Genomic DNA, 26,950 nt, shown 5'->3' with positions numbered 1-26,950 from the left:
AAGCTACAAAACTGACCTTCCTGTGAGCAGATTGAGTTTCTGGAGCATCACATTTGTGGGGTCAATTAAACGCTCAAAATGGCCAGAAAAAGAGAACTGTCATCTGAAACTCGACAGTCTATTCTTGTTCTTAGAAATGAAGGCTATTCCATGCGAGAAATTGCTAAGAAATTGAAGATTTCCTACAGCGGTGTGTACTACTCCCTTCAGAGGACAGCACAAACAGGCTCTAACCAGAGTAGAAAAAGAAGTGGGAGGCCGCGTTGCACAACTAAGCAAGAAGATAAGCACATTAGAGTCTCTAGTTTGAGAAACAGACGCCTCACAGGTACCCAACTGGCATCTTCATTAAATAGTACCCGCAAAACACCAGTGTCAACATCTACAGTGAAGAGGCGGCTGCGGGATTTTGGGCTTCAGGGCAGAGTGGCAAAGAAAAAGCCATATCTGAGACTGGCCAATAAAAGAAAAAGATTAAGATGGGCAAAAGAACACAGACATTGGACAGAGGAAGACTGGAAAAAAGTGTTGTGGACGGATGAATCCAAGTTTGAGGTGTTTGGATCACAAAGAAGAACGTTTGTGAGACGCAGAACAAATGAAAAGATGCTGGAAGAATGCCTGACGCCATCTGTTAAGCATGGTGGAGGTAATGTGATGGTCTGGGGTTGCTTTGGTGCTGGTAAGGTGGGAGATTTGTACAGGGTAAAAGGGATTCTGAATAAGGAAGGCTATCACTCCATTTTGCAACGCCATGCCATACCCAGTGGACAGCGCTTGATTGGAACCAATTTCATCCTACAACAGGACAATGACCCTAAACACACCTCCAAATTGTGCAAGAACTATTTACAGCAGAAGCAGGCAGCTGGTATTCTATCGGTAATGGAGTGGCCAGCGCAGTCACCAGATCTGAACCCCATTGAGCTGTTGTAGGAGCAGCTTGACCGTATGGTACACCAGAAGTGCCCATCCAACCAATCCAACTTGTGGGAGATGCTTCTAGAAGCGTGGGGTGCAATTTCTCAAGCTTACCTCAACAAATTAACAGCTAGAATGTCAAAGGTGTGCAATGCTGTAATTGCTGCAAAAGGAGGATTCTTTGACGAAAGCAAAGTTTGATGTAAAAACAATGTTATTTCAAATACAAATCATTATTTCTAACCTTGTCAATGTCTTGACTCTATTTTCTATTCATTTCACAACGCATGGTGGTGAATAAGTGTGACTTTTCATGGAAAACACAAAATTGTTTGGGTGACCCCAAACTTTTGAACGGTAGTGTATATACACACTATTACTTACCTTGTCCCGGCAGACGGAGTTCAGACGCGGCGGCCGGCAGTGGGTGTGAAGGGGGTGTGAGTCAGACTCAGCGCTGAGCCAATCAGGGGGCAGGTCTGACTCACACCCCCTTCACACCCACTATAGGCCGGCCGCGCTGAACTCCGTCTGCCGGGACAAGGTAAGTATATACCGTATATACTGGCGTATAAGACGACTTTTGAACCCCGAAAAATCTGCTCTGAAGTCGGGGTCGTCTTATACGCCGGTAATACAAAAAAAAAAGAAAGTGTCCAAAAAAAAAATTCATTACTCACTTCCCCCGGCGTTCTGCGGCGCTGCTGCAGGCTGTCGCTCCCTCCTGGTCCCTGGCAGAGCATTGCTTTCTGGACGCAGGGCTTGAAATCCCCGCCTCCAGAAAGCTACTGTGATTAGCTAACACACGCAGTCAGCCAATCACAGCCATTCAATGACATCATTGTCATTGGCTGTGATTGGCTGAAGGCACGTGTGTTTTCTGGAGACGGGGATTTCAAGCCCTGCGTCCAGAAAGCAATGCTCTGCATTGGACCAGGAGGGAGTGACATCCTGCAGCAGCGCCGCAGAACGCCGGGGGAAGTGAGTAATGATTTTTATTTTTTGCTCCGCTGTATTCCCGGCGTATAAGGTGACAGTTGGGGAGTCGTCTTATACGCCCCGTCGCCTTATACGCCGGTATATACGGTATATTTTTTTTTATTTTTACACATTTCTGGATGAATTGCAGGGAAGGGCTTCTATATTTAAGCCCTTCCCGACAATTCATCCAGCGCACGCCGGCAGCCCATTGCTTTCAGTGTAACCTGCTGTATTGCCGGCTCCATTGAATTCAATGGGCTAACATCGTTCTTCTCTGCCACAGCTGTTACTGCTGTGGCAGAGGAGAACGATCTTTATGCTGACAGTGCGGGGGGGGGGGGGGGGGGCACTTTTGCCGCTATTGTGGCTTAATAGTGGGACCTGGGAACTTGAGATGCAGCCCAACATGTAGCCCCTCGCCTGCCCTATCCGTTGCTGTGTCGTTCCCATCACTTTCTTGAATTGCCCCGATTTTCACAAATGAAAACCTTAGCGAGCATCGGCGATATACAAAAATGCTCGGGTCGCCCATTGACTTCAATGGTGTTCGTTACTCGAAACGAACCCTCGAGCATCACGAAAATTTCGTCCTGAGTAACGAGCACCCGAGCATTTTGGTGCTCGCTCATCTCTAGCTAGGAGGTATAGTTAACACTAGGGAAGATAAAGAGAGAGGTTTCAAAAAGATTTGGACAAACTTGAACAGTGGTTGGCGACTAACAGAATGGTATTTAACAAGGAGAAATGCAAAGTACTGCATACGGGCAAGAAAAATGAATAAAGCACATGCAAAATGGGAGGAATTGGGCTAAGCAGCAGCACGTGCAAAAGACTTGGGTATACTAATAGATTACAGACTGAACATGAGTCAACAATGTGATGCAGTATCAAAAAGGCGAACACAATTCTGGGATGTATTAAGAGAAGCATAGAGTCTAGATCACGTGAGGTAATTATCCCCCTCTACTCTTCCTTAGTCAGATCTCATCTGGAATACTGTGTCCAGTTCTGTGGTACCCCACTTTAAAAAAGACATAGACAAACTGGAGCAAGTTCAGAGAAGAGCTACCAAGATGGTGAGCGGTCTGCAAATCATGTCCTATGAGGAACGGTTAAAGGATCTGGGAATGTTTAGCTTGAAAAAAAAGAAGGCTGCGAGGAGACTTAATAGCTGTCTACAAATATCTGAAGGGCTGTCACAGTGCAGAAGGATCAGCCCTATTCTTATTTGCACAAGGAAAGACTAGCAGCAATGAGATGAAACTGAAAGGGAGGAAACACAAATTAGATATTAGAAAAAACTTTCTGACAGTGAGGGTGATGAATGAGTGGAACAGGTTACCACGGGAGGTGGCGAGTTCTCTTTCGATGGATGTCTTCAAAGAGAGGCTGGGCAGACATCTGTCTGGGATGATTTAGCGATCCTGCATTGACCGGGGGGTTGGACCCGATGACCCTGGAGATCCATTCTAACTCTTATCTTTCATGCTACGGCATCTAAATATGGTTAAAGGATTTTTCCAGTTGTAAACGATTGTCTATCCTTTACCAGGCTAGTGTGCTAATGCATTAAGCTGACTTCTGAAAGAAGCAGATAGCTCCGTTCCCACTGCAGTGGCCTGGCTTGGTATTACAGGCACGGTTCCCATTCACCTTTATGGTAACTTTGCCTGTAATACCAAGCTATCGGCTTCCTACAAAAAATCATCTTGGTGTACAAGTGCAAACAAACGGAGACTGTTGTGAGTGATAGAAAATGTGTAGGGCACTGTAGATTATTTTGTTGCTATAAAAGCAAGAGAAATAAATAAATCTTCACTGTTTAACCCATTAGATGCCTCTTAGTGCGTCTTCAGTACCCTGATCAGTCACAGCGTCACCGAGGCCTAACAAAGACCGCTAGTCTTGTGATGGTAATATTTCTATTATACCCCACCTGCAGCAGGCTGTAATAGGGCAATAGCGCAGGGACAATGCACTGCAATACATTTGTATTACAGTGTATTGTACAAGCAACCAAAAAATAGCATATAAAATAAAGCATAAATTTGATGTCTTCCGCTGTTTGGTTTTGGTCAGTGATACCTACAAATCTGCGTTTGACAATACGGTCTGACAGTAAAGGCATCTAATGTTGCGTAAATTTAAAAAACTGCTTTGAAAACCTTCTATTATGTACATTTCAGTCAGGCCTGTGTCCCTTTTCACACTGAAGCTGCCTGGCCTTGATCTCTGCACACGGAAGCTGTAATTGGAAATGATTTGCAGAAAAGGCCGTTGCAATTGATTTTCTTTTTCTTTGTGTTGCAGCGAGTTGAAGGTCGAGTTAGACGGAGGGTAAAGCAAAGAAATGTGTAAAGTTGTACGGTGCATGTTGGGTCTGCCAAAAAAGGAAAAATTTGAGCTGCTCTATTTTTACTCTTGACTAATTATGTATTTTTCACATCTGCAGCCAATATTGTAAATCAATTATATAGAATATAAAGTATGATCAAACAAAAGTATCAGAAAAGTATAATTAACATGTGTATATGATATGTGTAATGGGAACTTCAATAGGGTCATATTTTCACTGTGCTGAATGGAATACCACTATAGGATATCAAAAAAATTAAAAATGGGCTAGGCTATGTGACCTGTAGCCTAAAACTGATTGCCAAGTAGGTGAACTGAATTATCCTTCTGGAGTAACAGTAGGTAGGGTCCATCATGTCTACAGGCAAATCAATGGATGATCAATAATGTCATTCACTGAGTGGCTGTGATTTTCTCATCGAGCGCCGGCTGTGATTGGCTGGCTGGCTTGGGCTCGATGAGCCAATCACAGCTCGTGCTTTGCTGGAGGCGGTGTATTCAAAGCCATATCACCAGAAAGAAGCTCAGCTGTGAGACGGGGAGGACGCAGTTTACCGCAGCGCCGCCGAAAACCATCAGGACGCCGCAGACCAGGTGAGTATAAGCACACCCCCTCCCCAAAAATAAGACACCGTGCCTCTTTTGGGGCAAAAATTAATGCAAGGCAGTGTCTTATTTTCGGGGGAAACTCTGTAGCTCACAGGGTATAAAATGTTGGGGGTCTCTGCTGTAATGCATCTACAGGGAGTGTACTGTGATATCACGATGTGCAATATTACCATCTTGCAACATTGTTGCATGCAAAACCCCTTGTCCTGTGACTTCACGTTGCTCATTATCTGTGTACCGTAGCTTCACAGTAGTCCTTCCCTTTGGGGAACTCTACTCCGTCCTTCTCCAACCCTCCGTTGGCTACCATATCCAAGTGGAGGCCGGGTTTTGCAGAAATAGTGGAGCACCTTATACTACACTGTTTTCAGAAGTGCCATACAAGTAAATTAGAGTTGTGTAAACATGGGTAGCACAGTGAGCTCGTTATTATTATTCTTTATTTTAGAGTTTCATACTAGGCGCTATATATATGTAATTGGGGCTTAAAATACGTTATATAAGATGACAAGAACAATAAGCATGAACTGAATAAGCAATAGGCTGATAGAGAGAAAGAGGACCCTGCCCACGAGGGCTCACATTCTACAAGGGAAGAGACAGTATGTCAGTTTTTTGAGCAGCTGGTTTGTTTGTCTTCACCTGCCATCAGTAAACTATGTACTCATTGTGTATGCAAGACAATGTACTCATTGTGTATGCAAGGGAGAAGACAATAGAATCTGCTGGCCAGATAATTTCTCGCACGAACACACACCCACCTGAACTAACTGCTACTGAGTTTATTTTAGCTAACGAGGGAAAATATAGATGATTAGATGCGAGTATTTTATGCACAAAATGTCAATTCTTTCAGTCGTTAGGCCATTTTTGCGATTATCTTTGCGTGTAAAAGGGCCTTATAATTTTTGCTCAGTATGTGAACTTCAGTAGAGGGAACCAGGAAGGCGGTGAGTAGGAATAATACACCACCTGGCTCCCTAGCACCTGCTCATACAGCACCATAAGGCCGGCTGTCCACGGGAGTTGCGAAGTCCCGCGGCAGATCACCGCCGCGGGAGCCACCTCCCGAGGGCAGGAGCTGCACACGAAAATCTGCCGGTCAGCCTAATCCAATAGATAGGCTGACTGTGGAGATTTGGGGCAATTGCCCGCCGCGATTCTCCGCTCGTGGACACGGGGCCGGCGTTTTCCATAGCAACGCTATGGAAAGTTTCAGCCTGCTTCTGCCTGCATGATTCGCCGACGATTTACCCCCGGCGAATTCACGGTCGTGGACAGGGGGCCTGAGTTAGTTTATAGTGCTTTAGGCAGGTGACAAGTTCCCTTTGTATTTACATTGTTGCATTACAAGAACCATAACCTTTTTAGTTTTCTGTTAACTGAGCTATGTGAGGTACTGATTTTTGCGGAATGAGTTGTAGTTTGGGGTCCACCAGGGCTCAGTCCTCGGCCCCCTCCTTTTCTCTATCTACACAGCCCCTATTGGACAAACCATCAGGAGATTTGGCCTCCAATACCACCTGTATGCTGACTACACCCAGCTATACACCTCTTCCCATGACATCTCTGCACCTTTCCGACAAAACAGCACTGACTGTCTGCCCGCTGTCTCTAACACTATGTCCTCTCTACCTAAAACTTAACCTCTCCAAAACTGACTTAGGGTGACAACCCACTACAGTTTTTTTTCACTGCGAAATTCGCAGCGTTTCTTTTTCTGCAGGGGTCTATGGGACTTGTAATGTTGAAATCGCGATTTCGCGGTAAATTCCGATTTTGCGCGATCGCGATTTTAACATTACAAGTCCCATAGACCCCTGCAGAAAAAAAAATGCTGTGAATTTCGCAGTGAAAAAAACTGTAGTGAGTAGTCACCCTTACTGGTATTACCACCCTCCACTAACCGATCTCCATCTCAGTGTGTGGCGCCACCATAACTCCTAGGCAACATGCCCGCTGCCTTGGGGTCATATTCAACTCGGATCTATCATTTACCCCCTACATCCAATCTCTCGCCCGAACATGTCAGCTGCACCTCAAGAACATCACAAGAATCTGCTCTTTTCTCACTGTAGACACGCTAAAAACGCTTATTATTGCCCTCATCCACTCTCGGCTCCATTATTGCAACTCGTTGCTGATCGGCCTCCCCTTCACCAGACTCTACCCTCTCCAATCCATCCAGCCAGGCTCATCTTCCTGTCCAGCCGCTACTCAGACGCCTCTGCCCTGTGCCAGTCACTGCACTGGCTGCCCGTTAAATACAGAATTCAATTTAAACTCGCTACCTTCATCCACAAAGCCCTCCACAGTGCAGCGCCCCCCTATATTTCCTCCCTCATCTCAATCCATCAACCAGCCCGGGCTCTCCGCTCTGCTAACGAAACCATACTGAGTGTCCCTTTAATTCGAACTTCTCATTCCCGCCTCCAAGACTTCTCCAGAGCAGCACCGGTCCTCTGGAATGCACTACCAAAGGCTACCCGAGCAATCCAGGACTCGCAGAACTTCAGGCGTGCTCTAAAAATGCACCTCTTCAGGTAGGCATACCGAATTCCCTAAACAAACCCCTTTGTACTCCGCCTGGTAACATGCTCCCTGACCTACTGACTGCAATCCCTGCTAGCCATCATAAACCGCTCCTCCAGTCATACTGTTTCTGCCGTCACACGGCTAAATGTCTGACCATTGTCTGTGTATAACATCGCTCACTCTCCACCCCGCCATACCGTGCACATCTCCAGCCCTTTACCTTCTGTATCACCCCATTACTTCTAGTATGTAAGCTTGTTGGAGCAGGACCCGCACCCCTATTGTTTCCATCAACTCATTACTATGTAACCGTGGTTCTTTAATTTTTGTACTTCTGTCTTTCTGTTTTCCCCCTGTTTATGTAAGCGCTGCGGAATATGTTGGCGCTATACAAATAAAGTTTATTATTAATGTTTCCATTGGTGACATTTAGGATGACGTGACAATTTATTTATTTATTTTTAAATAAATTGGCAAAATAAAAACCTTTTTCTTATAAATAAAAAAAGTAGTATTTACAGAACTGCATTTCACAACACTTATTTTTTCACCAAATTTGCAGTGGAATGCCTTGTTTGTTGCAAGATGAGCAGTAGTTTCCATTCGTACAATTCTGGGGTACGTTAGACTTTTTGGTATTTTTTAATTACGTTGTTTGAGAGGCTGATGTTTTTAAAAAATTATAATTCTTGCGTTGTGTTTTTTTTTTTTTTTTTAACGTAGCGCCGTGTGGTGCACTTGTGACAGCTCAGCCTGGGCTACTATGTGTAGTAGATCTGAAGGTCTGATCAGGCCTTCGCTTGCAATTGGAACCCATCCACACCCCATAATTGTATTGCAGGGTACTAATGGATTACTGGGGGAGCCCCCTCCACCTGTCACCTGTTTTTTAGGTGTAACAGCAGATGAGGTAAAGGCGGGATGGCGTCAGTGGCCTGGGGATATGTCATAAATGCCTGTGATAGGACATGGCGAGTTCTGTTGATCAGCTGATTGGCTGTTTTGGTGCCTGCTGTTGGCGCCCCATACAATGTGCGGAGGGTAAGCAAATACCTCCGAACCCTGCATAGTGGCCAGCGCTGGTAATTGCAGGCACAGCTCTCACTGATTTTAACAGAAGCTTACATTGTTTCATCCTAACAATAGTTGTCCTAGCAGAATAAATATTGTAACGTGGAAGGACCAGTGTATACAGCATCGCTACATGTAAGGCTGCTTTCACACTGGTGTTAGGGCTCAAATCAGGGATCCAATCCATTTTTGGAGGAGAGAAACTGAAAATGAATCCACTTTTTTCTCCATTGATTTCAGTGGGGCATCAAAAAAAATCAGAAAGCAAACAGAAAGGCTTCTGTCCCGCTAAGTTTCAGTTTCTTTGGATGGGAAAATAGCGCGATCTGCAGCGTCACCCCAAAAATGGAAACCTGATGGAATGGAAGTATTTTTTTTATTTTTTTTATTTTTTTTTAAGAAGCCCTATTGAAATCAATGGGGAAGAAAACATCATTTTTTTTTCGTTTTCTCGCTTCCAAAAATGGAGCAGAGAGATGGAAGCCCTATATAAGCCCTAACGCATGTGCGGAAGCAGCTTTAGCTATTGAGATCAATGGCGGTGTGTTCTGTAGCATGCTCCATAAATGAGGGGGACCTCATTTTCAGTGCACAAGTTGTGGTTTTAGGCCACCGTCACACCTGATTTAAGCTTCTATAGTCCTTTTCGTTCAGCACATTGACTGACTACAGCGGCGTTCGTCTGGCTTCCTGGGATGCAGCTTGAAATATTTCCAGATGAAAAAGTGCAAGATGTTGCGTATTTTGTCTAAGACTTTGTGCCGGATTTGCGCTGTGGGCTCTGAACGGAGCGTTCGGCGCAGATGTAAGGATGGCCTTATTCTGCTGCTATGTTGGGTGTTCTAGTCCAGAATATCTGATTTCTTGTATTATTCTATGGCGGATTCCATTATAAAAATAGCTTCAGAACAATAAGTGAGCGCTGGAGTTTTTATCCTCTTGCCAATAATTGTAGAATTTCTGCTGCCATTAATTTTAATTTTTTGGGTTTGGAAAGCTTTAGTCTCATTAGTGTGGATTGTTACGTTGAGTGTATTATCTAGGCTGATGAATCTATGCGAGATTAACAATTAGAACTATAATGAGACTTCATGCTCTACTAAACAATTACGTAACGCTCTGCATCCAGGAACCTGGTTAACATATGCTGCATTGGTTGTGAATTTGATGGCCCTTATCGGGTATGAACTGCTCATACTTGCCGTTTTTTGTTAAAGAAGTTATGCCACGTATAAGCAAAACTGAGTATTGGACCAAACTGAGCATTTCTGGCATATTTAGTCCTTAGTGAATTTTTTCGCGCCTTGTTTTCTACTGCTTTCATGCGTAAATGTGCATGTATTATGCGTATTTATTGCAATCCCATTGACTTGGATGGGTAATTTCAATCCGTAATGCAGCCCGAAATAGGACATGGTGCGTGGTGAAAACGCATGTCTAAGTACTCCAGTGCAAATCAATAGGGTTTAAGCTATCCGTATTACATGCGTAAAAAATACACGCATAATTCGGAGTGCAAACACGCCCTAAGGCTGGACTCACATGGGTGTATGCGTTTTGACGGGCACCTGCCGGCGCTGTAAAAGCACGTGAACGGGTGCACGAATCTAACGTACGAGGCCTCAATGCCGTTGGGCATGGGGAAACAATTTAGCTCTGCTAAGCTGTCTCCCCCTTACCTCCTCCTCGCCGACTCACCTCATCTCTTCTCCACTCCAGCTGTTTGCAATTGGAGGGGGACTGGGTGGAGCTAAGCTCAGCCCGCCCCTCCCATTGCTGGATGCAGGCAAGGAGTGGAGCTGAGCTCCGCCCCACCCCCTCCAATTGCAAACAGCGTACTGTATTTTTAAGGTTTTTTTGTACCTTTTAAGATTCATGCTCCATATTTATGGCTTCATGCAAAGTCTGAATATCTCAGCGTGTTTTCCATTTCATTATGATCCAATCCTGTCTGAGTACTTCTGCATTTAATAGCATTACAAAGAAGTCGGCTTTGCTAGTTTTGCTAAAGTATGATTATGCCATTTTCTGTATTACATTCATTTTCCATGGCAGACTTGAAAAAATGTTCACAATTATTTTTTATTTGTATTTTTGTTTTAACATTTTTTAAATTTGTCTGCTATCTATAGCGGCTGAAAACGTTTGTATTTAAAATCTGTTAAGTTACTTTGTAAGCAGCCAGCTTCTCTTCCAGATTCCTTCTCCCCAGTTAAAAGGGGCTGTCCAGTTGTAAAACTATTCATGGCCTATCCATAGGATAGGCTAACGCTAGTAGATCAACATGGGTCTGCCACCCATGAACCCCGCTGATCAGCTGATCGCTAGCCCAGTGTGCCTATGCACTGAGCTGATTTCTGCAAGAAGCAGACAGCTTTGTGTTCCCCCTACAGTGGCTAGGCTTGGTATTACAAGCAAAGTTCCCATTGAAGTGAATGCTCTGCAATACCAAGCCTTGCCACTGCAGTGTAAACGGAGCTGTCTGCTTCCTCCAGAAATCAACTCAGTGTATGAGCACGCTAGCCCAGCGAACAGCTGATGAGCGTTTGTTCCTATGGGGTGGGAACCCCACCAATCTACTATTGATGGCCTATCCTAGGGATAGGCTGTCAGTGGTTTACAATTGGACAACCCTTTTAACTAAAGCAATACTAAGAAAATGACTTATTTCCTTCTCTGAGGTTTGTCACCCATTGGGTCCTTATGATGCAATTACATGGTTTTGATGGGATGCTATTGCACCCAGAGGCCTAACAGTGTCCTTCGAGCCATTCATCTACAGTGACCTATTAGGCACTGCCATAAGCAGGGTGTAATAGGCTTGTAGCATACTTGGCAATGCTGAAATATTGCTGTGTATTCTAATAACAATCACCTAATGAGACAAAAGTAAAATAAATAAAGTGTAATGTAAAAATGTAAAGAAAAACTTAAAAAAATTAAAGCCTCAAACCACTCCCCTTTCACCCCTGATTATGTAGATAGAAAAAAAAAACTGAAAATTGTTAGCGATACTTTTGGAATGACCCCAATGAAAAATCATATTATTTAACCTACACAGAGGGACATACAAGTGGCCAAAATAGCTAATTCTGCATATCCTGCCTCACAAAAAAAAAAAACAGACTACAAAGTGAATGTTGTAAAAAAAAACAAAAAAAACAATGGCAGCATTTTCTGCTCTCCCCTTCAAAAAATAACATTAATAAGTTACACAATACATTATATATTCCTAAAAATAATGCTAATAGAAATGCAACTCGTCTGGCACTAAACATGACCATGTCGAGAGAAAAACAGAAAAGGTACAGCTCTAAGGGCTCTCTCAGACCAACGTATTTTGCAAGTATGCGATGACATGCGTACCGGCTGCGTGCTGACAATGACCATACATTATCTTGGCGTGCATGCCATGAATGGCCTTATAAGTCTCCTCACTCACCTTCTAGGTGCTCTCCCTAAGAAGAAAAGATGGCGTTCCTGACCCCCATCACAGGCCTCTCACTAGCAAAGCCAGACTCCTACTGTACACTGATGAGGGGCAAACAGCAGTCTGTGTACGGATTCCGGCTTGGCTTTCAATTCCCAGTCATTGTTACAAGGCTTGTATAAAGAGTCTAACATTGACTTGCAGGAATGCTGCCTTCCAATAGGTGGCGCTTCAGAGGTATCGTTCCATCTTCTTTATTTGCATGGTGTGTGTCGAAAGCCAAGGTTAGATCAGTACTATGTAATACACAGTAGCATAGGCTCGTGTGAGGGAGCCCTTATAATGCAGTGATGAAAAAACTGTAATGTTGGTTGGTCATTAGGGGTGAATAAAAGCCACCAGCCGTTCTCTTCAATGCCGCCACCAATAGAATAAATAAGACTCCTTTGAATATAAATTAATAATAAACGCACCATAAAATGATGGTGAATTGTCAATTACCATCAAATGCCGTGATGATTTAGCCATGAAATTTAACTAATAGGGAAGTTTCTGTTTCTAAAGGTTTGAGTATGTAACCACTTGGATAAAGTCACCTGTTCACTTCTCGTTACTACTTCTTGTTAAGTGTATGTGTGCAGAAAGTTTGCGGAACACACTCAAAAATATCTATAGATCCATTGGGCCCCATATACACAGTTTATAGCAAGAGATGGACCCATATAAAGGGTCGGACATTGATTTGTAGGAATGCTGCCATCCAATAGGTGGCGCTGCAGGGGTATTGTTCCATTTTCCTTATTTGCACAGCTTATTCACCACGTTTACTTGTTGTATGTTATTACATTGTTGCTTTGTTATTCTGACACTTGATTATATTGTTTACCAGAGATCTGATGAAGAGGCTGTTGTGGACCAAGGTGGAACCAGCTCCGTCTTCAATATTCATTATGAAAAAGAAGAGCTTGAAGGTAAGACCGAATGCAAACAAATTGTAACTTGAAGACCTGAATGTCATTGTTGATTATGCAGATGGTAGTTTTGTTATTGTCTTACTGTGTACAGCAGATTTCCATTTAAAGACTATTGAGACCCTGTTAATTTCACGTGCCCTCATGTTACATTTATACATGATGACTAAGAATGGAGATCATATTAATTGCAAGCAGAATGTGCTTTTCACTGCTTTATGTAATGTAGAAGCCAGAAGCTGGAATGTGTGTAGGAATACATCAAACTAAATAGCGGCTAGGACTATAATCATCAGGGCTGAATTTAACCATAAGGGTGCTTCGACATGGAACAATTACACTGGGAAACACAATTTTTGCTGACTGAGATGTTAGAACTTTTGTGGGCTCATAGATTCTGAAAATGACAATGGTTTTCCTCCATCAGGTCTGCTTATCCAGATATGACATATGTCCATATAAATGTATACATTGTGCACATATTGTATTATCCATGTAATGACTGCCAATCCAAAAGCTCAAGGTACAAAGATGACAATGAAACTACATTTTTGTGATTTCCTGCGATGAGATGTTCCTGGACATTCGCACTGGATGTTCCATCAGTAGTTCGCCATCATATGTGTATCCCATCGTCTGCAGTCCTGTTCTTCCACGGTCACCAGTAGTCCGCCATCATATGTGTATCCCATCGTCTGCAGTCCTGTTCTTCCACGGTCATCAGTAGTTGGCCATCATGTGTATACCATCATCCGAAGTCCTGTTCTTCCACGGTCACCAGTAGTCCGCCATCATATGTGTATCCCATCGTCCGCAGTCCTGTTCTTCCATGGTCACCAGTAGCCCGCCATCATATGTGTATCCCATTGTCCGCAGTCCTGTTCTTTCACAGTCACCAGTAGTCCGCCATCATATGTGTATCCCATTGTCCACAGTACTGTTCTTCCACGGTCACCAGTAGTCGGCCATCATGTGTATCCCATCATCTGCAGTCCTGTTCTTTCACGGTCACCAGTAGTCGGCCATCATATGTGTATCCCATCGTCTGCAGTCATGTTCTTCCATAGTCACCAGTAATCTGCCATCATATGTGTATCCCATCGTCTGCAGTCCTGTTCTTCCACGGTCACCAGTAGTCGTCCATCATATGTGTATCCCATCATCTGCAGTCCTGTTCTTCCACGGTCACCAGTAGTCCACCATCATATGGTTACCCCTCGTTCGCAGTACTGTTCTTCCATTGTCACCAGTAGTCGTCCATTATATGTGTATCCCATCATCCACAGTCCTGTTCCTTCATGGTCACCAGTAGTCAGCCATAATATGTATATCCCATCATCCGCAGTCCTGTTCTTCCACGGTCACCAGTAGTCCGCCATCACATGTGTATCCCATTGTCCACAGTACTGTTCTTCCACGGTCACCAGTAGTCAACCATCATATGTGTATCCCATCATCCGCAGTCCTGTTCTCCCATGGTCACCAGTAGTCCGCCATCATATGTGTATCCCATCGTCTGCAGTACTGTTCTTCCACAGTCACCAGTAACCCGCCATCATATGTGTATCCCATCGTCCGCAGTACTTTTCTTCCATTGTCACCAGTAGTCGGCCATCATATGTGTATCCCATCGTCCGCAGTACTGTTCTTCCATGGTCACCAGTAGTCTGCCATCACATGTGTATCCCATTGTCCACAGTACTGTTCTTCCACGGTCACCAGTAGTCGGCCATCATATGTGTATCCCATCATCCGCAGTCCTGTTCTCCCATGGTCACCAGTAGTCCGCCATCATATGTGTATCCCATCATCTGCAGTACTGTTCTTCCACAGTCACCAGTAACCCGCCATCATATGTGTATCCCATCGTCCGCAGTACTTTTCTTCCATGGTCACCAGTAGTCGGCCATCATATGTGTATCCCATCGTCCGCAGTACTGTTCTTCCATGGTCACCAGTAGTCTGCCATCATATGTGTATCCCATCGTCCGCAGTACTGTTCTCTTACGGTCACTAGTAGTCGACCATCATATGTGTATCCCATCATCCGCAGTCCTGTTCTTCCACGGTCACCAGTAGTCGGCCATCATATGAGTATCCCATCATCCGCAGTCCTGTTCTTCCACTGTCACCAGTAGTCGGCCATCATATGTGTATCCTATCGTCCGTAGTCCTGTTCTTCCACTGTCACCAGTAGTCCGCCATCATATGTGTATCCGATTGTCCGATTGTCGGCCATCATATGTGTATCCCATCGTCTGCAGTCCTGCTCTTCCATGGTCACCAGTAGTCGTCCATCATATGTGTATCCCATCATCCGCAGTCCTGTTCTTCCACTGTCACCAGTAGTCGGCCATCATATGTGTATCCCATCATCTGCAGTCCTGTTCCTCCACGGTCACCAGTAGTCCGCCATTATATGTATATCCCATCGCCCGCAGTCCTGTTCTTCCACGGTCACCAGTAGTCCGCCATCATATGTGTATCCCATCATCTGCAGTCCTGTTCTTCCACGGTCACCAATAGTCCGCCATCATGTGTGTACCATTGTCCATAGTCCCGTTCTTTCACGGTCACCAGTAGTCGGACATCATATGTGTATCCCATTGTCTGCAGTCCTGTTCTTCCATAGTCACCAGTAATCTGCCATCATATGTGTATCCCATCGTCCGCAGTACTGTTCTCTTACGGTCACTAGTAGTCGGCCATCATATGTGTATCCCATCATCCGCAGTCCTGTTCTTCCACGGTCACCAGTAGTCGGCCATCATATGAGTATCCCATCATCCGCAGTCCTGTTCTTCCATAGTCACCAGTAGTCGGCCATCATATTTGTATCCGATTGTCCGATTGTCGGCCATCATATGTGTATCCCATCGTCTGCAGTCCTGCTCTTCCATGGTCACCAGTAGTCGTCCATCATATGTGTATCCCATCATCCGCAGTCCTGTTCTTCCACTGTCACCAGTAGTCGGCCCTCATATGTGTATCCCATCATCTGCAGTCCTGTTCTTCCACGGTCACCAGTAGTCCGCCATTATATGTATATCCCATCGCCCGCAGTCCTGTTCTTCCACGGTCACCAGTAGACCGCCATCATATGTGTATCCCATCATCTGCAGTCCTGTTCTTCCACGGTCACCAATAGTCCGCCATCATGTGTGTACCATTGTCCATAGTCCCGTTCTTTCACGGTCACCAGTAGTCCGCCATCATATGTGTATCCCATTGTCCGCAGTACTGTCCTTCCACAGTCACCAGTAGTCGGCCAACATATGTGCATCCCATCATCTGCAGTCCTGTTCTTCCACGATCATTAGTAGTCGGCCATCATAGGTGTATCCCATTGTCCACAGTCCCGTTCTTTCACGGTCACCAGTAGTCCGCCATCATATGTGTATCCCATTGTCCGCAGTACTGTCCTTCCACAGTCACCAGTAGTCGGCCAACATATGTGCATCCCATCGTCCGCAGTCCTGTTCTTCCACGGTCCTTATTTCCTAGTGAAATCGCTCACCCTGTTCATCACTTACATCACCAAGACAATCTGGAAATCTATCCAGAATGACTGCATCATGTTCAACTAATTGGCCATTTCAATTGTTGCATTTGTTTGCCACTCGCAAATAAACATGCCCTGCAGGCCAAAGTAGTACAGTGTATTTCCCCAATACATACGCAAAAAAGCCTCATTTATAGCACACATTGTGTTAAAGTGTGCACAATTGCGCCTACGCTCATGTAAATCCAGCCTTACTTCCATGTTCAGTCAGAGCTGGAGGTGTAATAAGAGGCATTGCTCCCGTTGATTTCAATAGGATTGAAGCCGGCTATTGCACTTCCGGCTCTGACCACAGGTGATGATGTCCAGCCCCTTGCACTGACAGTGGGCTGGAGGATCAGCTGATCGTGGGGGTCCGCTGTAAGGGACCTGAGGATTAGGTCATCAATAGTAAATGCCCAGATTACCCTTTTTAGAGCTTTTCAAGATATTTATCTGCGTTGCCAACATAGCATCTTCTTTGTCAGTCAATTATGATAATGCTACGTCAAGGTGTGTTACACTGCTGGCACTGCATATGTCAAGCATATCCATAGGGTCCAATACACCCTGATGGAGGCCAACACAGCACCTTTTAGAAAGGTATATACTGATATATAGAGCCTTGTGTGGCACAGAGTGTTAAGGTAGCAGAATTGCAGTCCAAACCTGAAAGTTGCGGGTTCAATCCCCACGTGGTTCAGGTAGTCTGCTCAAGGTTGACTCAGCCTTCCATCCTTCTGAGGTCGATAAAATGAGTACCCAGCTTGCTGAGGGGTAGAGATGACTGGGGAAGGCAATGGCCAACCACCCTGCAAAAACAATCTGCAGAGAAAACCTCACAATGTGACTCTGCCCTAGGAGTCAGTCATGACTCGGTGCTTGCACCCCTGTATACTATTTTTTTACTTTTTTTTATTTTAAGCATGGGAGTCTATGGACCACATATGCCACTGAATTTCCATACAGCCGCATAGCTCATTGAAGTGAATGGAGCGGAGTTGTACACCCTCTGCTTCCCAACACCTCAGGACGTTCGGGACCTTCTTACAGCTTACATTTAAAGCCAACCAGTTGTGAAATGTTTTTCCTTAATTTGAGAATTTCTGTTTCATTTAAACAGTTTTTGCAAACTTGAGCAGTCGTTTGTTGCTAAACAATCTATTTACCTAGCCGCGTTTTAAAAAGTGCGATTGCTTTCTGTTTTTTTGGTTTTTTTTGACGTCTTATTATATTACATGCTAAGACGTACAAAGGAGACCTTACAGAAAATCAGCCTGCTATTGTTGTAATTTGCATTATTGTTTACTGACGTTTCTATGGAAACACAGCTTGACATTGTGCCCACAATCAATAATTCATAGCTGCAAAAGGCATATTACAATTTCAGATTGTGCTCTTTTGTATGTCGGAGCTTAATAGCAGTCAGCTAGGGTCCCTAATTATCATGGCAGGGTTATCCCAGTCCATCATGTATATTGAGATTCCAGTTATATTGTAATGAAAGTTGGATATAAAAATGGAAGAAGAAATCCTACATACCCCCCCAAAAACTACAGAAATGTCTCATACAATATAATGTGAAATGAATACCATTGGATGGGATGACGTACAGCGTCTATGAATGTGGACCCCTCTCCAATCAATATATTGATGGTCCATCTAAAGCATGAGTGTCAAACTCATTTTCACCATTATGGTTGCCTTCAAAGGGCCGTTTGTAAAAGACTGTATAAACGCAAGTACTTCTTAACGTATGCTTAAATAACCTGAGACACCGGATCACACACCATCCTCATCCACTGATCGTCTTCCACCTCTTTAGCACCGAGCTTGCTACCTTGGAGGGTGGCTAGGGTACCTGGGTAGGGCTGCCAGAGCTGTGCCATCACCTGTAAATTGCTGAACAGCGCAGTGTGGAGGTACGCACCAGAGCTCAGAATCCAAGATGGCACCCTGTGCCGGTGTCACCTCCTATGCCAAGCAGTGGCTGCATCCAGAGAGCCGATCCTTCTGCGTCCGGACCTCACGGGCCACATAAGATGACATGGCAGGCCAGATTCAGCCAGCGGGCCTTGAGTTTGATACACGGGATCTAAAGGATAGTCCTGGAGAACCCTTTAACAAAGGCTTAGATATGTTATCTCTAAATGACACCTGTCTATTGGGGTTCTTGTTCTGATATCAAGACGAGGTTCCTTTCTCAGAACCCTGCTGTTTTAGCCAGATTGAAGAGCCACTAAGTGAAGGGCCTTTTACATGGTCCAATAATTAGGCTACACACAAGTGCAAACTAATTAATTCATTGACTGAACTGTTCATGTGTGCCAAGATAAAAGTGTTTGTTGATCTTCTGTACATGTTTCGATGGGACAGGGACATTTACAGTTGGGCAGTGACCGCTCTATGGGGATGAACAGTCGTAATAATGATCATTTGTCCCCATAGTGCAAATAATTTGACTGTGTGATCGGCATGCTCATTGTCAGTCAGCTTTCATAGTAGGGGCCGATTATCTGCCCATGTAATAGGACCCCAAGAGCTGCACATACTCAGCTCAGCCATGCATGCTACCCTATTCATGTGAACTGGATCATATTTTCCTCCAGCAGGTTTCGGGGGATTCTATAGCTTCCTAATTGTGTAATACAGTATGCGCACACTGCCCAAGTTAGACACAAGATATCAGTCTCATGTCCAATATGGTTCTGAGCATACAACGCCCAAAAGCCTCAATTTATTGAAACAAATAATACCTGCCCTTTATGGGCGTTTAACAGATTGCATCAGTAACGTATACATATTCTTATTCGCTGGGTCATATAGAATTCCCCGCCCCCCTTCCCACACCTCTCTCAAGCCCAGTGTATAAGCCAGTTCTTTTGTCTGAGAAGTTGGAGAGTGGAGGAGGGGCTGGATACACTTCTTCAGTATTGGAATGTGATTTAACTCTTTCCTTATGCAGTAGAGCTTCACATTAGGCTAAAGTTATAAAACACACATCTTTCACCATGCCATTGTCCAGCAATTACCATAATGAAATTATGCGACCATTAGCCTCTACAGAGTTAAATCACTACAGCTGCGCAATACTTCTAGTTTATTACAAATCAATAGACATTTTACGCTAACTAATCATCATGTCTACAACAGATGGACCCTGTCATGTAATAATAGAGTTTTCTTGCATTGACTGATGAAGGTTTTCCCAGCGATAACATTTGTTTGCTGGGTTTCAGATTTTGGGCCCACAACAATCTGCATTTCGTTGTTTATTACCACTTCTTCTTCTTTCCATCCATAGTGATCACGTACTTCACCCCAACTCTGCACGGATATAAGCCCACTTAGCTGTCGGGCCCTGTAGCACTTGCTCCACTATCCTACCAAAAGTAGTATTTATTTCCATGTGTTACTACTTGGTGAGGTCTCCTTGGACCTTAATGACATCGGGTAGTCTCTGTGGCATACTTTCTACTAACGTCTGTTGCACTTCAGCTGGTATGTCCCTCCTTTCATCCTGCAAACAAAGATGATTGATGCTGTTCATATTTCCCGACTGACGTTCCAGTTCATCAGTAGGGTTCAGGTTGGGACCAGTCCGATCGTAGAACATCCATATCCTCCATCCAACGTAAAACAGTGTTGAATTTGTGACAAGGCTCGTTGTTCTTGTTGGAAGTATTGCTGACCGTTCCAAGAGAATTACCATATTGTAGGCAGCACATTATTGTCTGGAATGTCAGGGTCCACCTCCGTGTTCATGGTTCTCGTCACTACAACCAACAAACCATAACCATGCCACGTAAAACATCCCCACACCATAACGGAACCTCCGCTGTACTTGCCTGTTGGCACAACACACTCAGACAAAAGGCTCCTCCACACCCAGGTACATTCATTTGGTTTGAAGATGCTGTAGTGCGATTCATCACTCCATAGAATGTTCTTCCATTGCTCAACTGTCCATTGACTATGCTCCTTGCACTATTGTAGACGGGCCGATGCATTGTGCTTCATGATAGACGCATGAAGCATATATCAAGAAATCACTGGAGCAGGAGGAACACCAGATGGTCAAACTGAATTTGTCACTGTAGGGTTCAGAACTAAAATATAACTTTTATTAAATCTTTATAAAAAAGAACTTGATGAACAAGTCTCAAATAGGACACACATATAGCTAAAAGAGAGTACTCCTTAAACAAAATTCCCAGAGATGACGGAATGGCCGTATTTCGGGATAGAGAATTTAAAGCTATACAGCTTTAAAAGGAGTAGACCATAGAAGGTTCAAAACAATCAGTGATTTGCTACAGAATTATGTAGTGTAGCTATAACCTTTTACTCAAAGGGTCAAACTAGCTAGTACGTTCAGAAGTTTCTCAGAACACCAACAACCTCGAGAAGTCTCCGTAGCCCTCTAAACGAGGGGTTAACTCGGTGATTGGGTTCAGAATTTTTGGAACTTCACACGTTACCCCAGCCTAGTTTAGTGCACAGAGGTATACATAAATCCCTCTAAATTGCACTCCAATAGAGACTTCAGGGTAATCTCAGCAGAAAAGAGAAGATCCACTCCTCCCAGATCTAGTCCACTATATATAGATAACTTCCCATGTGGCTATATCTGATGGAGAATAGACCATTGATAACTTAGAAAAAATTCCAAAATTGATTACTTCCAATCCAAAATAAGGAGAGGAAAGATAATCCATCAATTATATGGAATAGTCTTAGGACGTCACTTCTTAAGAAAAATTACGCGGTTCGACGCGTTTCTGCTACAGTTAGAGTAGCGTCATCAGGAACCAAATTCCATATCTGGACGTCAAAAAGTCAGTAAACAACGTCCTTAAACTGCTCGACAAAAATTAGATTGTAGCGGAAGTTGTAAAGGTAAAGGAGAGGTAGACGATGCTAGCATTCAAAGGGTTAAATATCCCCCAGAGATTCCCCCCTAGAAAGCAATAAGAACGAGAGAAGGTAGCAGCACCAGCCTCTGTGGTAGGCTGGCGGCTAATGACCCATAGTGTGTCTCAACAGGGTTTAAGTAGTGGATAACTCCTCCCTTGATTCAGGGGTGTGTCGTCATATAGCCTATTAAAATAGAGTGCCTTGTAGCTCCACCTAATCTGACATCATTCACCTGTCACTACTTTTTTTTTTTTTTTTTCTTTTTCTTTCTCTTTTTCTATCTCCTATCTTTATTGAATTCACCTGTCACATTTAACTGGTTGTTGTACTTATCCATATTAATGCTGTGGGGTAGCTGGTCAGTTTTGGAAGTATTCCACAGACTGTCCAGGGACTTGTTTATGATGCACCTCCTTGTTGTGATCCTGTTGTAAGCGTGCCGTTGTTATGGGGGCTCGGCTCCGCGTGCAGCGCTACCACGGTCCCATGTGATCAAACGTGGTGACGTAGGACGCTGAAAGGGTGCATAGGGAGAATTGTCATCCCCTCACCGTGCGCGCGCCCACGTGATCAAGCGCGATGACGTGGAGTGCTAGAAGAATGTACTGGGAGAACTTTGAAAAGTTATAGTTTCCCTGTGCGCGCGATCACGTTTCTTCTCTGACTACAGGACCGAACCTGGTAGGAGACTAATCAGAGGGAGGTGTAAATATCAACCCCTTACATCAACATGGCTTATGTTGTACTTCTACTCCGATCAAAAGACCGGTCCTGTTGGTGAAAATGATGAATGAGCCGTGTCTGTAACCTCCCCTAATGGTCACATGATCATGGCCGAGGATATGACTGGTGGTGTCCTATAATGCTGTTGTGTAGTGCCCAAATAGACAGCGCCGAGGTGGATCGTCCACTCAGTGCCCCTATTGGTAATTTGGTACCAGAGTGTCCCCAACGGTACACATAGGTAAGTATATCTTTAATAGTATGTGATCATAAGACTTCAAAGTTGGGCAAGCTTGTAGATAAACAGCTATCATATAATGTATTGCCAGCTAGTCCGGGTGCCGACATAGTGGAAGACTATATCTACCCCTGTATGTTTTTAAGTATACAGGTAACAGGGTTGGATTTTTTATTGATATCAACATGATGATGGGCTTAGAATCATGTTCCACCATCAAATCTAATACGCTTGTGGTCGGAATAGATGTCCAGGGTTTATTAGATACATATAGGCAGATAAAGTCAATTTATGATGTTAACATCTGGTGCAATATTAGGCATACTCTATTAAGGCTGTATTCATATGACGCTTATAGGAGGAGGGTGTATTGATAACACCTCATATCCTCTTAATAAATATCCGAAAAGAGAACAAAGTGGGCTAGATTACTAGAATGTATTGCTCAACTCAGGAAAGAAATATGACAGAGTTTAGTCCCAGTTCATATAAAGCATGCAAAAGAAAGGGTTTCATTCAGGCCCTTTGGTTGTATGCAGTCCATACGATAGGTCCATTGTGACTCCTTTTGAAGGAGCCTCTTGTCAAGGTCACCTCTCCTCCCATAGCTCCTGATGGATTCTACCCCCTGAAACATTAGTAGGTCAGGGTTACCTCCATGGTGTTCTCGCATGTGGTTTGCTACAGGTGTTTTGTCGCCTCGTCGTATATTCCCAAGGTGGGCAAGAATTCGTCGCCTGAATTCTTGCCTCGTCTTCCCTATATAGTTCTTCTTACAGGGGCATGTTGCCATATACACTAAATGGGAAGAGCGACAGTTGAAAAACTCTCTTAGCGTGTACATCTTACCAGTATAGGCACTCTTGATAGTGTCTCCCTTAAGGATATTTCGACACGCTAAGCAGTCAGAACATGGGAAAGTACCCATGGGTCTCGATATAGTCAGCCAGTTACCAGATTGTGGTGTCTTCAAGTGGCTCTTGACTACTCTATCCTTGATGTTACGACCCCGTCTGAAGGTTAGGAGCGGATTTGGAGGTAATATAGTTTTAAGGTCCGGGTCTTCTTGGAGAATCCCCCAGTATTTGGAAAGGATGTTGCGCATATAGGGAACTCCATTGTCAAAAGTGGATATGATACGTAATTGACTATCTGGGTTCTTAATTTTAGGGACTAGCAGTTCTGGTCTGCTTTGTTGTTTAGAGAAATGATATGCTTTCTCTATGGATTTAGTGGGATAACCTCTGTCTGAGAATCTGTTTTTCAACTCCGTGCTTTTATCTTCAAAGTCCTTAGAATCTGAGCAGTTTCTCCTAAGGCGCAAAAACTGCCCTTTAGGTATCCCATTTTTCAGGGAATAGGGGTGGGCACTATCCCAGGCAAGCAGGCTATTGGAAGCGGTTGGTTTCCTGAAGAGAGAGGATTGTAGGTAGCCATCGTTAGTTTTGCTGATACAAACATCCAAGAAAGAAATAGCGTTCTCTTGGATCTCCATGGTAAGTTTGAGGTTGATTGAGTTGTCATTCAAAACATCAACAAACTCCATGAATGACTCCTTGGTTCCAGTGTATAGGATCAGGATGTCATCAATAAATCTCAACCAAAGTGGGATGTTATCTGTCCACTTGGTGTGCTCTTCTGTGAAGACCATCTGTGTCTCCCACCAGCCCAGGAACAGATTTGCGTACGAAGGGGCACAGGGACTCCCCATCGCGGTGCCCCTGAGCTGGTGGAACAGATGGCCTTCGAACAGGAAGTAATTTTTAGTGAGCACGAAGATCAGGAGATTTTCAACGAACTGGTTGTGATGTATGTATGCCGTTCCTCTCTGCTTCAGGAAGTGTCCAACCGCTTTAATCCCTATATCATGGGGGATAGAACTATACAATCCTTCTACATCTAAACTTGCCAATAGGGTACCGGGTTCAACATGAATTCCATCTATCAACCGTAATACGTCCGTAGTGTCACGGACGTATGATGGAAGCGCCGTGACAAATGGACGCAATATACGGTCTATGTAGATTCCTGCATTCTGTGTGAGATTCTCTACCCCAGAAACTATGGGTCTGCCCTTTAGGGGGTCCAGGCCCTTATGGACCTTGGGCAGACTGTAAAAGGTGGAGATCCTGGGATGAGCTGGCAGGAGAAAATCATGTTCAGAGGAATTAATACAACCCCAAGCCTTGGCCTGTTGCAAGATTTTTCTGAGATCAGTTAGAAATGTATCGGTTGGATCCGATGTTAATTTACGGTAAGTATCCCGGTCTTCCAGAATTCGTTTGCACATTGTGATATATTGGGATCTGTCTAAAGCAACGATGTTACCCCCTTTGTCTGATGGTTTGATTATGAGGGTTTCATTTTTTTCAATTAGTTCCAGAGCTCTTAATTCATCAGGTGTAAGATTGTTTTTGATTCTCTGTGGAACTTCAATGTCCCTTATCTCATTGAAGACAATTTTCTCAAAAATGTCAATGTGCGTGGAGGTGTTAGCTGGTGGATTTTTTGAGCTCTTATTTTTAAGCTTGGTGAACGGGCCATCCCCTTCTTTTCTAGTATTTTCTCTCTCAAGGGCTTCAAGAGCTTCCAGACCAGGTAAGTCATCAGAGTCCAAACCCAATTCTTTCAATTTTCCCCTATTTTGCACGGCGAAAAACTTCTTCCATCTAATTTTGCGAAGAAATAACGCGATGTCCTTCGTCCAGGCAAATCTGTCAAATCTGCATGCTGGGACGAAGGACAAACCTCTCTCAAGGACGGAGATTTGATTCTTTGTTAAAGTCTGTGATGATAAGTTTATAACCCTCAACTTATCCCCTGCTGCATCATTTTCCCCATTAGGGTGGACACTGGATGTAGCGATATTCATAGATGTGGAAGCATATATCCAATAGCACACAGTTCCAATCACAGACTATGTATATGACACCTCCAAGGATCTGCATATTATATAGCATGGTTTATGATACTTGACACAATCTTTTCTACCCATAGGGCGTTCAGATACTTTGGCAGAGTAGTGTATACTGTACCTGATACTCTTGTAGTTAATGCTCAGCCCCCCCAAAATAATACTCCTATATTAATTGAAAGCAACATTGTAAATGTCATGACTCTTATGTGCTACATATATACATTTTTTCTGCGTCTGGATGTGTGCATGTATATTTCTACATACCGTGTTTCCCCGAAAATAAGACAGTGTCTTATATTAATTTTTGTTCAAAAAGGTTTAACTTTGTTACATGCATAGCTGCTTGAACACGATTTAAATAATTGTTAGCAGGGCTTAATTTTGGAGTAGGGCTTAGATTTCAAGCATCCTCAAAAAGCCTGAAAAATCATTTTGCATCCTCAAAAATTCTGGAGAATCATGCTATGTCTTATTTTCAGGGTATGTCTTATTTTCAGGGAAACTGGGTAGTAATATATGACACATTTAAGCATGTTTCTCTTCCGGAGTATGAATGGACTTTCCACCTTATATAACTACGGCACTTATTACTTTGTGGTTTGTGTGATGTTGAGTGTTCATTACTCCCACGCCTTGTATAACTAATCAAAGTGTTAATGTGCTGTTTTCCACCTCTCTATTGAACTGACTGTGTATAGACTCGTCTCTAATAACAACTGCCTCTCCTGGTAAGAGCGTTACGCAAGCGTATATCCAATAATATCAAAGAGATGGAAGACTAAGCGATAAGCGCAGAATATATCTCTGGTTGGCTCTAGTCTTTCAATGCCACATTTTTTATCCTCGTCCTACTGGCAGGTCATTATTCTTCAGCTCTGACTATTTTAAAACCCTACGCAGAAGAAAAGCGGCAGCAAAGTGAACATTGGGTCATTTCCTGCAGCTCCGCGCTTTCAACAAGCTTTTTATTGCTAGGAGGTTTTCCTCCCATTTATTCCACTATTTACAGCGGCATATTAAATGTAATTGGTATTGCAGCGCTCTGCAGTATTTTTCTATTTAAGTGCACAGCAAATATTACCCTGATCTCTTCCAAGCATTGTCTTACTGAATGTTAAACCGCTATTAAGCATCATTTTAAGACACTCCCCCCCCCCCCCCCCAGTAGTAATTCTTTTGGATTCAACACGGAGCCACAGTTAGAATTCCCTGTTTCTCCATTTGAAAGCTGTATGATATATGATTTGTTATAATATCATTTAATATGATGGAAGGAGTTTAATTTAAAAAAAAATTCAAGTCTGCTTTGTATATTTTCTATTATAAAACATTAAACATTTTAGAATTGGGAAAAAAAAGCTCTTCTACATAATTTCTCTTTTAATTACCTTTCATCGTTCTTTTACAACTTGGAACAGGAGCTATATAGTGGCAGTCGTCAATTGTTGACTGGTAGATTACCATCACTGACCAGAGGCAGCGCTGCGTTATGCTATACCCCCTTGGCTGGAAATTACATGGGGCTTGGAGAGGAGCTGGCTGTAAGTAAGGGGTCGCGCTTGTGGTGGGCTCTATTTAGGGGGCTTTTGTACAGTAGTTGGCTCACTACAGGCTGGCACAGTGCTTTAAGGGCACTTATGGCTGGCTCACTGTTGTCTGGGCATGACCGCTAAGTTCTTTTTGGGAGGGGAGGCACTTTTTGCTGGCTGGCACTGGTACGAGAAGCCAGGCTGTGGAGTCA

The 26,950-nt window shown here is 43.8% G+C and overlaps 1 protein-coding gene across 1 annotated transcript in view; it reads left to right on the top strand.

The window, feature by feature from the left end:
- Positions 1-26,950, top strand: part of LOC136585065 (electroneutral sodium bicarbonate exchanger 1) — a 176,229-nt gene that overhangs the window by 81,675 nt on the left and 67,604 nt on the right. The window contains exon 2 of the mRNA XM_066584362.1: positions 12,792-12,873. Coding sequence (XP_066440459.1) covers positions 12,792-12,873 — 82 coding nt within the window. The remainder of the gene's footprint in view (positions 1-12,791; positions 12,874-26,950) is intronic.

This window comes from Eleutherodactylus coqui, chromosome 1, assembly GCF_035609145.1.
Source record: "Eleutherodactylus coqui strain aEleCoq1 chromosome 1, aEleCoq1.hap1, whole genome shotgun sequence".
Lineage (NCBI taxonomy): Eukaryota > Metazoa > Chordata > Amphibia > Anura > Eleutherodactylidae > Eleutherodactylus > Eleutherodactylus coqui.
This window is presented reverse-complemented; position numbering and strand designations above follow the sequence as displayed.